At 37.2% G+C, this 15,896-nt stretch overlaps 2 protein-coding genes across 8 annotated transcripts; one reads left to right on the top strand and one right to left on the bottom strand.

Moving 5' to 3' along the window:
- The first annotated feature begins 221 nt into the window (after positions 1–221).
- LOC116732999 (uncharacterized) lies at positions 222–6,328 on the top strand. Of its 6 annotated transcripts, none has more exons than XR_004341927.1 (6): positions 222–308; positions 595–634; positions 3,184–3,239; positions 4,055–4,420; positions 4,704–5,269; positions 5,458–6,328. XR_004341927.1 is itself a non-coding variant. In XM_032583622.1 (6 exons), the coding sequence occupies exons 2-5, from the start codon at positions 603–605 to the stop codon at positions 4,874–4,876; spliced, it is 627 nt and encodes a 208-aa protein (XP_032439513.1). In that variant the 5' UTR covers positions 222–308; positions 595–602; the 3' UTR covers positions 4,877–4,908; positions 5,458–6,328. The 6 variants fall into 6 exon arrangements, 5 of the variants coding, with proteins under 5 accessions (XP_032439513.1, XP_032439512.1, XP_032439514.1 ...); XM_032583622.1 differs by having other exon boundaries at positions 4,704–4,908; XM_032583621.1 differs by having other exon boundaries at positions 4,704–4,908; positions 5,151–6,328.
- A 526-nt stretch (positions 6,329–6,854) lies between these two features.
- On the bottom strand, positions 6,855–15,680 carry LOC116732998 (uromodulin-like). Of its 2 annotated transcripts, none has more exons than XM_032583617.1 (15): positions 15,562–15,680; positions 15,416–15,450; positions 13,068–13,132; positions 12,380–12,621; positions 11,819–11,975; positions 11,652–11,736; positions 11,219–11,281; positions 10,818–11,017; positions 10,606–10,737; positions 10,337–10,524; positions 9,712–9,860; positions 8,413–8,658; positions 8,151–8,313; positions 7,902–7,985; positions 6,855–7,489 (listed from the first exon to the last, which is right to left on the bottom strand). In XM_032583617.1, the coding sequence occupies exons 3-14, from the start codon at positions 13,111–13,113 to the stop codon at positions 7,902–7,904; spliced, it is 1,755 nt and encodes a 584-aa protein (XP_032439508.1). In that variant the 5' UTR covers positions 13,114–13,132; positions 15,416–15,450; positions 15,562–15,680; the 3' UTR covers positions 6,855–7,489. The 2 variants fall into 2 exon arrangements, with proteins under 2 accessions (XP_032439508.1, XP_032439507.1); XM_032583616.1 differs by having other exon boundaries at positions 7,906–7,985.
- Positions 15,681–15,896: the final 216 nt, after the last annotated feature.

Below are 15,896 nucleotides of genomic sequence, written 5' to 3'. Positions count from 1 at the left end.
AATCTCTTTAGATGAAGGTTTCTGATAAACATGTCTGTCTGGCAGCAGAACATTTCTCTGAACTGCAGACGTAAAATCAGAGGCCGACTTTTGTTTTTACCTTCAGTGAGAATAAAAATCTGATCAGATTCAAACATGAGAGTTCTGGTTCAAAGACAACAACAAAAAAAATGGGTGTAGAGCTTAAATTGTTTAACAAAGAATGTTGTTGCGTCAGAAACGTAGATAGAAACTGAACAGCAGTCAGTCAGTCAGTCTGTCGTCTGTCTGCGCGAAACGATCAGACAACCTGCGAAAAGACGATGCGAGTAAATATTTTACCATATTTTTACTCTTCTGACTTTAAATCTTGACTTTCTGTTTCATATCAAGTTTTATTTTTTTTTGTCTATCAAGTTATCAGCATTAATATTTTGTAATCACAATGGGAATTCAACGAGACAAACGATAAAAACCTTTTTGTTTCTCTGTGAATTTATTTAATTCCTTACCTTTCAGTCCAGCGCTGATGCACTGAGGACAAAACCTGAAGGTGAAATATAATCTGGTTTGTTGAAGATTTCATAACTTTTTGTTTTTCTTACACTTCTTGAGGGAAGCGGATGGAGCCGAACAAACCGCCTGAAGGCTTCAGGTTTGTTGTTTTTAATGTTTTCTTTGAGGAACTTGGAGGAACAAAACAAACCTTTGTTGTTCTGCGTGACAAAGTTTTGTCCCGACATGTTTTCTTTTCAGCAGCAGGAAAAACGACATAATTATTCACAACCCTGAGAGATTTAGTGTTAAAGTTTTAACATTTTCTCCCTCTCTTTACGGCATTTATACACTTTTACAGATAGTTTCTTCCAATTGGGAACAATATGTTGTTTACAATAATAACATTAACTCAGTCAATTTTAATTTCAGAGAATTTGAGGACAGAGTTAAAGATTAGGGTGATGGCATGCAGGCTTTCCAAACCCATAAAAAATGAGCAGGGAAACGTTCAGAAAGCTGCTCTGTATAAAGAGTTTGACTGCAGAAATTTTAATAAAGATTTTTACAACTAATTATTAGAGATAGCAGACCAGAGTTGGATTAATTATTACAATAAAAACAAAAACAGATTTTTCCCCAAAATAAATAAACTCTGTTTTGTTTAAATTTACTCAACAAACAGTTAATCCTGGTTCTCCATCTGTTCAAGTTATTTAATAATAAAAATAAATCTTTTATTACTTTAAGAATTTTCACGAGGTTTAGATAAAATAATATTGTAAATATTTTTGTTTTTTTCACTGTAATTTTCTAGTTTGGCCTTTCAGACAACATTTATAATTAAGATTTTTTCTGTTTTTGATTATTTACAAAGCAGCTGCACATTTCTTGGCTATGCTAGTTTTTGTAATTAGCTTTATTTTCTCATGTTGTACATTTTCCACCACTTCACAATCTCTTATTCTTATATACAGGGTAATACGTTTCCATACATAGAAAAAATAAACATTTAATATTGGACAACCGTTTTTAATGGCTGCACGTCTCGGATCACTTCATGGTTGATCTGCAACATTTCCAGTTTTCTGAAACTTGCAAATAATTTTTACCGCAGCGTCGTGTGTGTGATGCTCGTTCCATGTTTTCTGTTAAAGTTTGTGTGACAGCTTCCTGATCCGGGCATCAGTATAATTTCAATTCTTTGCTCTTTTGTCAAACGCATCTTCTTGGGTATCTGAAATATAAAACAAATATACATTTTACATTCTCCTATGTATGGAGACTTACATCCCACCCTGTGTGTGTGTGTATATACAGTATCTATATATATATATATATATATATATATATGTAGTTATTGAAGATGATGAATCATCTAGATATTACTAACTCAGATTAAACATGGTTTATATCTGGGCTTAATGTTAAGGTTGTAATGAGATTTGTCAGTTTGCTGATTAAAAGGTCATGAAGTGAATAAAAATTGGGATTTGTTACCTTAAAAAAAAATCTCTGAGCCACAGATTAATCTGAAGAATGGAGGATTTATGTCAAATTTACAAACTGATGCACAAGATCTGGGAGGAACTTAGGAGTCGAGTTGTAGGAATAATCTTTAACGAACCATGAACAGAGTTTCCCACCCATCTAATCTTTATCGCTTTTTTTAATCCTGAGAGCGCCGACACATTCTGATGGTGTGCCTGAGATAAGAACAGACGTTTCACAGAGGATCTCAGAGCAACATTTTGATCTACTGTTTCAGTAAATAAATATGTTTTAGACGCATTCCAACAGATTATCTCCCGACAGGAATAAACTCATGATGAACGACTGAAGAGACAGAAACAGGCTGAGAAATCTGGTCAAAGAACAAATTCACACATTCCGATCTAACATGTCATCTGACGCGTTTTCATTTTTACTTTGCAATTCTTCCCGTCTTTTCCCCCAAGCAGGTTGTTCCTTAAAGCAGAACGCACAAAATATAAAAAATAAACATTTGGGGAAATCCAGGGGATGAAAATGCAAGGGCAGGTTTATGAGTTTATGAAAGCAAATCTAAAATATTCTAATTGTGTTGTTGTTGTTTTATGCTTTTAATAGTCTAGATATCTTAATTATTTCTCTTATTGTTTGGGAGAAAAATGAGCTTCATTATCAGGAAAAGGCTGAACTGGAACTGATGCATAAATTAAACATTAAGGGAGATGAAATAAAACCTTCATATAATTATTTGATATTCTTTTTACTGTTTTCCATGAATTTTGTCTGTTCCAGATCTACAAATCTGGTTTTTGCTAAAAGGATTCAGACTGAAAACTTATAAAGTGAAAAACAAAAAACAAGGCAACAGAAAAGTTGTCCAGAAAACGGCCTGGATGGAGATACTGCTTATTGAGACGATCCTGGATTATACTAGATATTAACCTAAAGTCCCTCCAAAAATATATAAAATTACAGTTAATACAACATTTATGACAGGTTTTAAATAATTAACATTTCTGCAGCGGCAGATTAATATCTAACCTCAGAGATTGAGATAAAAGAAGAAAGTTTCATATTTCTGTTGTAAATTCCAGGATTTTCACTTTTTCTCACATTAATGAACATCATCAGATATTATATTGGTAAAATTAAGTGATTTAAATAAACAGAAACATTGTTCCTGATGTTCTGCTGCCTCTCCTCCTCTTCCTCTCTCAGGATGAAGATGATCTCCAGGATCCTGCTGCTCCTCATCCTCAGCTCATGTCTCTGTGGTCAGTCTCCATCTTGTCTCTGTTCCGTCTAAATCCGTCAATAATCAGTGAAAAGTCATCATCTGTGTTTCCATGGAGGATAGAATTTCTCAAGTTGAAGTTATGAAGATAAATGTCCTGAATGGCAGCAGGATGTTAGGATGAAGGTTTTCTGGCCGTGTAAAATAGGTACATTTTGGTAGAAACTCTGTTTTCGCATCATTAGTCACATGATCAGCAGTCGGACGTTACGACTGGCCAAAACAATGAAGAAACAACAGGAAGTGGAAGGAGGATGATGGTGTGTTGTCGTTTTTTCGGACAATGTGCAGCTGCCTCCTCCAGATCTCACAGCATCCCTCAGTTTATAGTCATTCAAATGTGTTGAATCCAAAACTCTTTTGTAAAATGGCCGACTATCCGCTCAGGTTTTGGGCTCGTTGCTCCAACACCTGAACCAAACGCCGACGTCTCTGACAGCTGCTGCATGATGAGCCCTGTGGCTTAAATATGAGTATATCTCATGTGTAGCTGTTTACATCGGCCATTGTCATGATTTTTAACAACGTTTTGCGTTAAAAATCTTATTCACCTGTGATTTTGATTACTTTTTTTTTAAAATTGAGACACAGCAGTTGGGAAATTGTGTTTTTTCAAGCCTAGCAGACAATGACGAAGATTTGCACACATTTGTAACGGAAACGCAGCCAGTGAAGGAAACACTTGGATCCAGCAGAGCACAGAGACGATCATGAGACAGAAAGATGGAGCTGAAAGACTCCCATGTTCCAGTTCTCAGTGTGTCTGCTCCTCTCTTTCCCTCTCTGTCTCCTCAGCAGCAACATTTGTAGTGAATGTGACACAGAGCAGCTATCAGGCAGAGGAGAACCACAGCGTCGCTCTGGAGTGGACCTTCACCACCGAACCCGACTCCTGCTTGAGCTTCGAGTTCATGATGTTCACATTAATAACCGAAAACAAAAAAGTGTCCATCTTGTTCCATGAGCATGGTGGAGCGGAGGTGTCGCAGTCTCAGGATAAACAGTTTGCAGGACGAGTCCAGAGTGATAAAGAACTCCTTAAAGACGGACGGATTAAACTGCACGTGTCCAGGCTGAGGATCAATGACTCTGGTCTGTATCTGTGTGAGATCCAGGCAGATTGTGGCTTCGGCTCTGCTGCCTGTCAGCTAATAGTCAGAGGTGAGTTTATAAAGTTCATTTGAACTGTTTTATCTCTAAGAAGCAGTAGAAAAAATGATATTAGCGTGTGTTTGTGTATAATAAAGCAGTGCTGTAATTTTGTTCAAAATATGGTGAAAATGTCGACTATTTATGTGAAAGTAATTATTTAATAGTAATTATGTTTTTTTTATAAATGCACCAGAAAAATCAGTTTTTCTGCCAGATAAAAGATGGATTATAAATGACTTGTCATAATTTTTGAATGATTATCTCTTTTTTCTTAAATGCTTCTTTCCATTAGCTGGTGACAAACAACCTGTGAGTCCAACTGCGAATCCTCCAACAGAAAATAAAGGATTGATCGCTCTCTACGTTTTCCTGGTGTTGGCAGCAGCAGGAGCAGCAGGAGCAGCACTGTACTGTAAAAAACAAAAAAAAATAGATGTTAACCATCTGTTACAAAGACTCAGATGAACAATGTCCAGGACGAGACGACGACGATACAGGTGTAAACAAAGATACACACAAATGTCAAAATTCACACAGAAACATAAAGATTGAACCCTAAATAACACTTTAGCAGTTTATCAGCAAAAAAGGTTTGATTAATTTTAAGATTTTATATTCAGTCTGAAAACCTGGAAGATTCAAAATAGTTGCTCATTTTAAATCCTGACTGAAAGCACAGTTATATTCTGCAGCTTTGCATTTATCAATCAATCAAGTTTATTTGTGTGGCACATTTCAGCGACACAAAAATACAACGTAAAAAGAAACATAAAGTCAACAATTGAGAAAACCAGAAACAAACATCACATTTTGATGAGTGAAAATCAACAAACCCATTGATGCACATCAGATATCTGGGTCAGTGTTTCATTTATGATGGTTCAAAATCAGCCCTAATCAGATGGGCTATTAGTCCAGATTTAAAGGAACTCAGTGTTTCGGCTGTTTTGCAGTTTCTGGATGTTTATTCCAGATTTGTGGTGCATAGAAGCTGAATGCTGCTTCTCCAGGTTTGGTTTTATTTAAATCTGATTTTAAATTTCTAGGTTCCTTTGAGAACCTCAGTGACTTCACCACGGCCGCCTTCAGGGTGAAGGATGACGACCAGCTGCTGCTTCCTGGACTTCGTATCGTCTCCTCTGGGCGACTTCCTGCTGTGATGTCAGAGTATTTGGACCTGAACTGAACTGGGACCTGAACTGAAGTGAACTGAATCAGTGAATCGTTCAGTCTGATGTCGTGCTCTTGATCAGCCTTTCTTCCACCATCATTTATCCTTCTGGATTTTCTGGAGATTTTTGAAATTCACGGCAGAAATCTGATCCATCATGAAGATCAGATGTTTTCTGAAGTCGTCATCTTCCTCTTTCTATGACTGACTCCCAATCATTTCTCAGTATTTAATATTGTATCTATTGTTACTTTCTGTGATTTAAATATTTAATTTTTAACTGGCTTCCTTAAGTGTATTAGTTAAACAGAAATGTATTATTTTGTCTCGTTTTGGAGCAAGTTAGTGTCCGTTTTATTTTCTTAAAATCTGAAGAAGTTTGTCCATGTTTGTGTTAATGGTTGATTTTTTTTTTACTTGAGTGATTTTTAAAGCTCATCTGCTTGATTCAGTCAGTGGAAGACAAACGTCTTATTTTTACTTTTTAATGTGTTATTTCATGACATCCTGTGTATTTGTACATGTTTCCCTGTTTTCAGCTCTAATAACTTGATGCGTCTTAAACGAGTTTTTGTGATGAATCAATTAATCTGGCAGTGAAACCCAACGTGATACTGCCAGACTTTTAAAAAATAAGAATCATTCCCCAGATTTGCTGCAGTAACATAACTTATATTGTTGTTGCTGCTCATGATTTATGAGAATCAGTGTCAATGTGAATAAAACAACACACAGAAACCTTTGAATGGGTTGATTTTACTTTATGGTAAAAGTTAAAGCTAATTTCTTAATTTGGTAAGATTTCCATTGAAGAAAATAAAGAAAATGTGACATTTTAAGAATTAATTTGATTTAAAGCTGCATTCCCAGAGATCTGAGTATTAATGCATAAATAATTAAATATTTATTACAATTATAATCAAACCTTCACAAGCTCTAAGTTACTAAAGTTCTTTGTTTCTCAGATTTCATTTGTTTTTTTAAATAATTAATCTTTAAAACTAAAAATCTTAGTAAAGCTTGTATAGATTTAATTCCTTCCTTGTAGGACATAGTGAAGGTTAGCGCCCTCTGGTGATCTATTATGAAACAACATGAATATTTTATTATTTTCGGGATATGAAAATACAAAACAAAAATAAAAATATATGAAGCAGCTTTGCTTCATATTATCTTTGCCATCCTCATGAAAAAACTGATTCTAAAGATAATTTTCACTTAGACTTAAATACGTCTTCATCTTGATTGCAACCAAAAATAACACAATCACAATTCTTTAAACCCACATCATTTTATTCACTGTTTTTTGTCTTTTATATGCTTGTATAACAGTTGAAAAAAAAAAAGTACATTATCCCTGAAAACAACAATAAAAGGAAACCATCAAAAGCAGGAGATATTACAGCTTTACAGTGGAAACTGGCCATAAAAATAATCTCATCTTCTTTTACAAAGTTAATTATATTGTTGACTGTTGTCACTAAGTTTCTCTTTTATTAGCTGGAAAATATCATTGAAATCTCAAATGAAGAAAATTAAACATACCACATATCGACTCAGACTCTACAGGCTACAAATCACATACATTAACATTTGTTAAGGAAATTATTTAGATTGTAAACTTCAGGATATCTGATTAAATTTACCTTTATAGGCCTTCTGATATAGAACAAGTTTTTATTAAAGTAGATGTAACCCACATAATTTTCCCCCAAACTCAGTAAAATCAAAACATGCTGAACAGTTTGATCCTGTTTTTCTTCTTCTGCACGTCTGTAACTAAAACATTTCTCCTTCAAACAAACGCAAAAGCTTTCAGCTGTGAATTAGCTCCTCCACTTTCAGGACTGGATTCAGATGATGAAGTTCTGCAGCCTGTAATCCATCCCAGTCGTTATGGAAACCAGCTGGAGAAACATTAAGATGAAGTTGTGATGTTTTCGTTCATTTAAACCCTTTCACCAGTGAATCATTTCTAATAGTCGTTTCTTGGAGTAAATTTTAGCTCTAATTTCTGGTTTTCAGGCTTTTGATCGTTCAAAACATTATTTCACTCAAAATATTTAAAACCAGGTGAAAGCTGAAAACAAACCAATCAGATGAATGGCTGCTGTAATTCTCTGAAATCATCGTTTCATTCAAAAACTTTAAAAATTGGACAAACTTTCAGATTATCGCTAACCATCTTTTAGATGAATCTTTAAAAGTTAATGTAACTTTATGCAGGAAGCTTTTCTCTTAAAGAGACGTGACCATTATCTTTTAAATGGACAGCTGACGATTATTAAACTGTTAAAACGTAGAAATAAACAATCTGACCTACTGAGTCCAGACCAGGCTGATGACGGCTGGATGTCCAGACCTGGTGGATCTGCGTCGTCTTTTAGCGCCGCCACTGCAGTCCTGGGAGTTTGATTAAAGACACAGAGGATTATTTATCTTATAAAACTTCCAAGAATGCAACCACAGCAACAAAAATATAAAGAATTGTTCGGATCTTCAGAGATTGTTGTGAATACACATGGATGTCTGCGTTTCCAGTTTTCCACTGATTTCAGGCAGGCGTACCGGAGTGCAGCTGTTCCCCTGTTTGACACACAGCTGCAGCTTGCAGTGCAGATAAACGTCCCCAGCGCTCCCAGTAAACTGGAACATGTTGAAGGAGAAGCGGTTGGAGGTTCCTTCTCCGTTTCCCTCCACCTGCACCGTCTGGTCGCCGGGGTCAGCACAGCTACAGAACCAGAGGAAAGATTTTTAGAATCAAAAATCCGTTTATGGTTTATCTTTATTAAGTAGCTAGGAACATCAACTCTTTATAGAAGCGCCTCACCCGTTCTTGATCAGGCCATATCTTGGCTGGCTGCTGGGAGAATCGCGACTGGTTGCCCAGCATGAATCCGTTTCCACGGCGATCACGTTTGCATCCAGCCCAGTGGTCGTCAGCTCCACCCAGATCTTCTGGTTGAGAACCACGCCAGTCGTTGGGTCCAGAGCGCGTGTGAGGCCGGGGTCGGTGTAGGCCTTCATGGCCACGGTGTAATTCCATTCTCCAGACTTCACTATGACGACCACAGAGCTTCGGACACAGAAACACCAGCAGCACGTTTAGCGCAGCCCATAATACGGCAGCAAAACCTTTCACTTCTGTGACGTTCCGACAAAAATGAATTTTTTGCACTAAATTTGTCGACGTTTATCCCAGATAAAATACTTTGGTGTCTAATCACACATAATTGGATCCACAAAAAAAAAATCACATTTACTGATAATTATTTATATTTTCCAAGATGGCCGCCATGATTGTAACAGAGAATAGTTGTTACTAAAATCAGCAGTAGTTATTGCCATTGATGGTCACAGCTAACCACAATATGAGGTTCACTAAGCACCAATTTACTAAACCAGAGTCTGAGCAATGCCAAACCACTAAATGTATAAATAATTAGCAGAAGCTAATGCTATAATCATTAAGCATGTGCAGAATTTAGCAGAAGCTAACTCTAACCTGCTAAATATATAAAAAATGAGCAAAAGCTAACAATAAAAAACACTAAACAGAAACAAATATTAACAGAAACAAACATTAAATGGCTAAACATAAGAAAAATGAACAGAAACTAATGCTAAAACCACTAAACAAGTACAAAAAATAACAGAAGCTAACACTAAAACGCTTAGATTAAAGAAAATTAGCGGAAGCTAATGCTAAAACCACTAAACAAGTACAAAAAAATAACAGAAGCTAACACTAAAATGCTTAGACTAAAGAAAATTAGCGGAAGCTAATGCTAACCACTGAGAATCTGAATCTCACATCTTCATCTCCTCCCAGTTGACGACTGGAAACGGTAAACTCCTCAGTTTCTGATTTTGATACATATTATTACTTTAAAGTTGTATAAACAGGATGACCAAAGTCAAAAACACACGTTCTGCTCTGGTCATGAAAACAGGAAACACATTGTTTAAAAGGCTCAAAAACAGCGGCCATCTTGAAAAATAAACGTCATCCTGAAACTTAAGTGGCTAACGGGGAATTTTTTCCTGCGTGTTTCAGAACCTGAAAAATTTTTACAGTAATGTTATTTAGAATCAAGGTTTCTCAGCTGAAGGAACCTGAATGCCACACCTGTCCTTGATGTTGAAGGCAACGATCTTTGTTTCGGGTTGGGTGTGCAGGCAGGAGAAGTCCATGTAGAACTGGTCCTGGCGAGTGATGATGTCAGAGCTGTTCTGGTACTTGATGGCGTTCTTGTAGATTATCTGGCTTCCATTGTTCTGTATGAGCGTAAAGTACAATAATAAGACGTCGTCTTCATGAACCTGGTCAGTGAAGTGGGAACTCGTGGGTCTGTTCTGATTCAAGGTTACGCCGCAAAAACACAAAACCTCACCAAATATTTTCGGTCGAGTTTCTTGTGCAAATATTTTATTACACTTAAAATAAGACAAAAATAATTTTTCAGCTTGTTTTAAGTCAACAATTCATTAATATTGCTGAACAAGTACTAGTTCTAGTGGCAGATTAATTAACTTTTAACAAAACATTTTTCCCAAGATTTTAAGTGAAATAATCTGGCAGTGGAACTAGAACTTTTTCGTCAATATTAGGGAATTATTTACTTAATTCAATATCTTGCTGATAAGTTAGTCGTCTTAATTCAAGTGTAATAAGACGTTTGTGCTAGAAAGTAATCCAAAAATACGTGTTAATATTTTGTGTTTTTGCGGTGGAGTTGGAGTGATGAACCCACCATGATCTCCGTCCCGCAGCTGTTGCTGCTGTCGAAGCTGAAGGTCACCATGTGGTTCTCCTGGTCCATCTCTCCCCTGCAGCTCCGGTCGTTCAGGTGTAGGACTGAGTAGTCGACGCCTTTTTCCTCCAGCAGGCATCCAATCAGAGTGACTGAACCAGAGTTCTTCCTGCAGACTGTTGGCTCACCTGAAAGTTGAATTGCAAGAAGAAAATGAGTTTTATGATTTGACTCGGTCTTACTGTGACTGTGAACGACAGCTGTCTCACTCAGAGTGTTTGACTGTTTGTAGTCGTAGGCAAACACGGCTCTGCAGAGGCAGCCAGTTCCCCCACTGATTTTCTCTCCACAAAACTCATGATCACTGCAAACTTTGTCCTGGCAAAAAGCTGCAGGTGAGGCTGCAGAGAAACATGGTGGAAAATCAGCATAAATACATTAAAGTTATATAAAAATTCAGCTGAAGGGGACCAGTTCCTACAGCAGTCAGCAGGCCTCCAGTCTCCCAGTAAGGCTCTGCTGGTCAGGGTGCAGGCTCTGGCGTACGCCCACAGGAAGTGACACCACAGACCGTCCACTGAGGGATATTTGCACAAAGTGTCGCTGCAGGCGTTGATGTAGGGAGCCGGGTCGATGTCATCGTTACAGGAGGAGAAGGGAGATTCCTTCAGGATGTTGCAGCTACGCATCAGACGGAAGAAAAATAAAAATGCAACATATCAGATGTGATGCAGCATGTTTAACGTTAATATTGTCATATTTGTCTCTTTTATCTCTTTATGTTTGGTCTTTACATGAATATTTTAGAGGTGCAGTTTACTGTTTATTTTAATAAAAGAAACACATATAAATATTTCCTTTAGTGTGATTAAATCTACTCACTGGTCCATTATCAGGCTGCAGTTGATTGAAGTGTCAAGAAAGTCGTTGTACTCAGTCTGACAGCTAGATGGAGACAAACCACAAGATTATAAGACAAGCTTTTCTTTTTTTGGCTTGTCCTTAAACAAACTTGTTACATTTGGGCAGAGGTGAGTAACTACCCAAAAATTTTACTCAAGAGTAGAACTACCTCCCCAATGGTGTATTAGGGCAATTATACATGGGAGAAAAAAAAGGGGTAAATTTCCACCAAAAAGCTCAGAAATTAATATTAATTTCAGAAATTTACTAAAAAATAAACATGAAAATTTCTGGTTTAAAAAATCTTTTACTTTTGAAACTCAGACATTTTTCTACAATGTGTCTGAGGTTATTGTGAAAATGTCTGAGATTTTTCTCCCCAAAAAAAAAAGTGTGTTTGTTGAGCGTCTACCTGGAGGAGCTGTAGAGATTTAGCCTCTGGGTTGAGATACTGCCGGCGTTTACACACAGACCATCAGCAGACGGCCAAACTGGTTCTGAAAACATCCAGGACAGAATGTGGGTCAGATAGTTTTGCTCTCTCCTGCTGAAATGTAAGACTTTTCATTCTGATCTTACTTTCTATGTGGATCTGTGCCGTGGAGCCGTCAAAGAACAAATAAATTGTGTGATTGGAGATTGTAACGTTTGCCATGACTCCAGTTGTGTCTTTGGAAATCCAAACGCCGTGAAGCTTCTGGCCTGAGCTGCTGAGGTTCAGCTGGGCGTCGTTCATCTGTGGCAGAGAACAGAAAAGTTGGTGGTAGCGATAAATCAATCATAAATATCACAAGCTGGGTTTCCATTGACCACATAATGGAGCAATTTGACATTTCAAAAATAAATGTGCTTAATGGAAACACCAGTTTCAAAAAACTGATAAAGTTTTGGTGGATTTGTTTTGGCCATATTGAAATTGGTTTATTTTGCAAAAGCGTTTATTTTGCATCAACTGATCAACAACTGGATGTTGCTACTGGTGCAAACCATGAAGAAGACGACAGGAAGTGACATTAACATCATAATTATCACTTATCACATGAACAAATATATTCACGTGTGATTTTAATGGAAGCAAAATGTTGGTGACGTTTTGCAGACATCTGTAATGGAAACACAGCTGGTGTCAGATTGGCTCACCTGGACTCTCCCTCCTTGCTGAAGGTGAAACTGAACCGCTGGATCCTGCAGCTTCAGGGTGACGCTGTCCAAAAAGCTCACGTCTCTGCGACGGCGCTCCCTGAAGGTGGCAAACACTTCAAAGCCCATTGATGAGTCTGAGAGCATGGAGTACACACACCGATCCGCCACAGGAGAGAATTGGCCTGTGAAGTCGATGACGGCGGGGCCGGTCACAGTGCAGATGTCGGCTCCAGCAGCACCTGCAGGCGTGGAGACACAAAAAGTAGTCAGGAAAGCATAAAAAAGTTCAAGTTTACTTCATGAAAGGCCATCTGTACATCTAGTTATTTCTATTTCTGTATGCATGGACGATTATTTTGGGCAGAGAAGCTAAAGAAACTACTTTAAATTAGTTTTTCAATGCAAAACTAGTGCAGACAAATGTGCCACTAAACACACCACTATGCAGTTCCTTCATAAAAAAAAGTCATTATCATTTAGGATTTCAATTCTATAAAAAGTTCAATCTAAATTTTCAATGTAAATTTAAATTTATTTCACATAACTCTACAGATCTTCTTTTGAAAATAATTGCTTGACTTTAGGGATTTAAAATGTTTGAATATTTTTCAATGATTAAATGTTTTAATGGTTACTTTCCACACAGAACTTGTAAGCTGCAATATTTCAGTGTGTAAACATTTACCTGTCAGTGCCATGACAGTACACAGGTAAAGCAGGGGGCGGAGCATCTTGGAAGCTGGAAAACAGCTGACAGAGCAAAAAGAAACAAAGTTAGTAGAAGAAGATTCAGCTGCTTTGTTTTACCCTCAGGAAAAAAAATAAATCAGTGTCTGGATCACATGGATCTGTCTGTAGATGTCATATAACATTTCTCCTTTAGCTCATATTCTTCTTTTGCTAAATCTGTGCAACACATAAATCTTTTTATTTTTTAAAAACCAGAACGATTCTGTAAATCAGGGGTGCTGAAGTCCAGTCCTATAGAGCTACCTTCCTGCAACTTTCAGCTGCTTCCTGATTATCAAACGAATGGTGGGTTAGCAGGTCTGTTCAGAGCTGATCCTGGTCTGTTGGAGTAAAGATGCACCTAAAGGTTGCAGGATGGTGGCTAGGCCTGTCGCGATAAACGGTAAATCGATTAATCGTACGATAAATTAAAACTATCGACGTCATTTTAATTATCGGCATTATCGTCTCTTCTGGCCTTTTTCTCTTTCTGTTGATGACACCGAATGAAAAAAGGCTCAACTCCAGTGCTCTCCACTAACCCCCCCTTCCTCATTTTACTTAGTATAATGCCCAGCGCACACGAGTTGTCGGCCGATTGTCGGCCCATTTTCAAAACCTGACCACCTGACCACACATTACCCGACAGAAATCCTAGGCATAACGGTTCGTTCCTGCCGTGTGGTGTCCAACAATGGGCACAAAATAATGGCTACAAGTTCAGTGAACTAATTTAAAACCAGGCATTAATCAATGCTTTACTACAATCTACCTGCAAAGCATGTGGCTAGTGTCAGCGTAAAGTCCTGACTGAATGAAAATCATTATAACCTATTTACGTCACGTTAACGAAGAACAGCTGAAAAGTTACCGGGTTTATCAACTGCGGTAGCAGTTTCGCTCCAGCTCCTCCCCTTGTCATTTCTATATTCTTTGCATGTTGAATAAACATTAATGTTGTTTCCACATATCATCTAAAATGTCCGCTGGACTTCGTGTTGCGCCGTGTCAGCTGTTTGGGATTCCCCGACGTAATTTCCCCTCAGAAAACACGGAGGAGAATCCACGCTTTCTGATTGGCTACCTGTCACATTCAACAGGCTGCGTTAAAGCTCCCAGTCGGGGAAAACCCCTGATTTAGATCGGAGCGGCAACGACGATCTACCGTAACACACCACACAATCTTAGAAAGACCAACGTTTTAAGATTGTTGTATGGGGAAAAATAGGAGCAAAAAATCATGTAGTGTGAACTATTGCATCAGGTAGTCGATGTGCCCATCTTCTCTATTTAAATCTAATTATTACTGAAGGGCAACATAATATACAGACTTCATAATCTGCACTCTTTAGGTTGAATGCAGTATTTATTTCCACTTTGGCTTTATGTTGTTTAGTTTTTTTTTTCAAGTGAGTTTTTTGTTAATGGAGACTGAGAATCCATTTTATTTTTGGTTGTTTTGTTTATCAGCTCAAGTGTTTAGTGTTCTTTTGAAAATAAAGTGTATCTATCTTTGGCAAGAAATCACATGCATTATTACATCATTTCCATTAAATCAGTGTAAAAAGGTCTTCAAACAATATTATCGTTTATCGCAATAATTTTTGAGACAATTAATCGCTGAGCAAAATTTGCTATCGTGACAGGCCTAATGGTGGCGCTAGAGGACTGGACCTGATCCCTCCTGCTGCAAATAAACTCAACTTTAACTCTTTACATTCCAAATAACTTTACAAAACTGAGTTAAAAAAAAAATCTAGTTATATGCTTCCTCAGTTGCAAAAAAAGGTTTGGTTCAAAGTGAGGCAGCAGTTACCACGGCGACAGACCTGGGTAGGAAGTGAACAAACTTTGTGATGCTGGAAATACCAAACAGTTTAGCTTGATATTGACGGACAAAATGTCTAAGCATCTCGTTTTAAATGTTATTATTATTAACATCTAAAAGCTAATTTACCTGTTTTACTGCAAAATGACTGGATTTTTTTAATGTAATGACATTTATGGGGAAGTTTAGCATTTAAATGAACCAGTGCCTGTTATTGTGTTATGTTTCTAAAAAATTATGACTTTATATAGTTGCAAAAACACCATTAGGTGGAATTGTTTTAAAATTAATATTTTTCATTGCCGCTAAGAATTAAGTAAATATATTTTTAGCAGTTTCTCTCCATTGTCAGCTTGTTGTAAATATTAACACATTGTTAATATTTTCTAATGTTTTAAATGTAATAAAATGTGGTAAAAGTCATCTCCTTTGTTCCAGAGGCAATGAAATTATTTATTTTTCTGTGTAAAACGAACCTGTGCTGTTGGTCAAAAAGTTTCTCCTCGTCCTCCTGGAAACAACAAACAAAGTTTTTCAGAACAATTCACTTCTTCTCTGCTAAAATCATTTTTTAAAATAGTAAATAATGATAACAAAAAAGACATTTAAAGATTTAAATGACCCTTTTCAGCTGCAGTGAAGGATGGAGGCTCTTCAGACCCGTCGTCTCTGCTCTGTCCCTCGGTTTGTTTCTGTCTCTTTATGTCCGTCCTCAGACCCGTCCACACCCAGAAATAAAGGGAGCGGTGCAGGAAAAATGACACTTCCTGATAACAACCTCTCCCTCCTGTGATAAAAGCCTCCTTAGCATCTTATTACAATAACAGAACCCCGGAAACACGTCTACATCAATAATATCGTGTGACATTAAAAGAAACAAAGAAATGTTAAGTTATTACCGTGTTCAATCAGTTTCTTTAAATCATTTGGTCAAACATCACATTCACACAAGCTTTT

This window comes from Xiphophorus hellerii, chromosome 14 (assembly GCF_003331165.1).
Source record: "Xiphophorus hellerii strain 12219 chromosome 14, Xiphophorus_hellerii-4.1, whole genome shotgun sequence".
NCBI lineage: Eukaryota > Metazoa > Chordata > Actinopteri > Cyprinodontiformes > Poeciliidae > Xiphophorus > Xiphophorus hellerii.
This window is presented reverse-complemented; position numbering and strand designations above follow the sequence as displayed.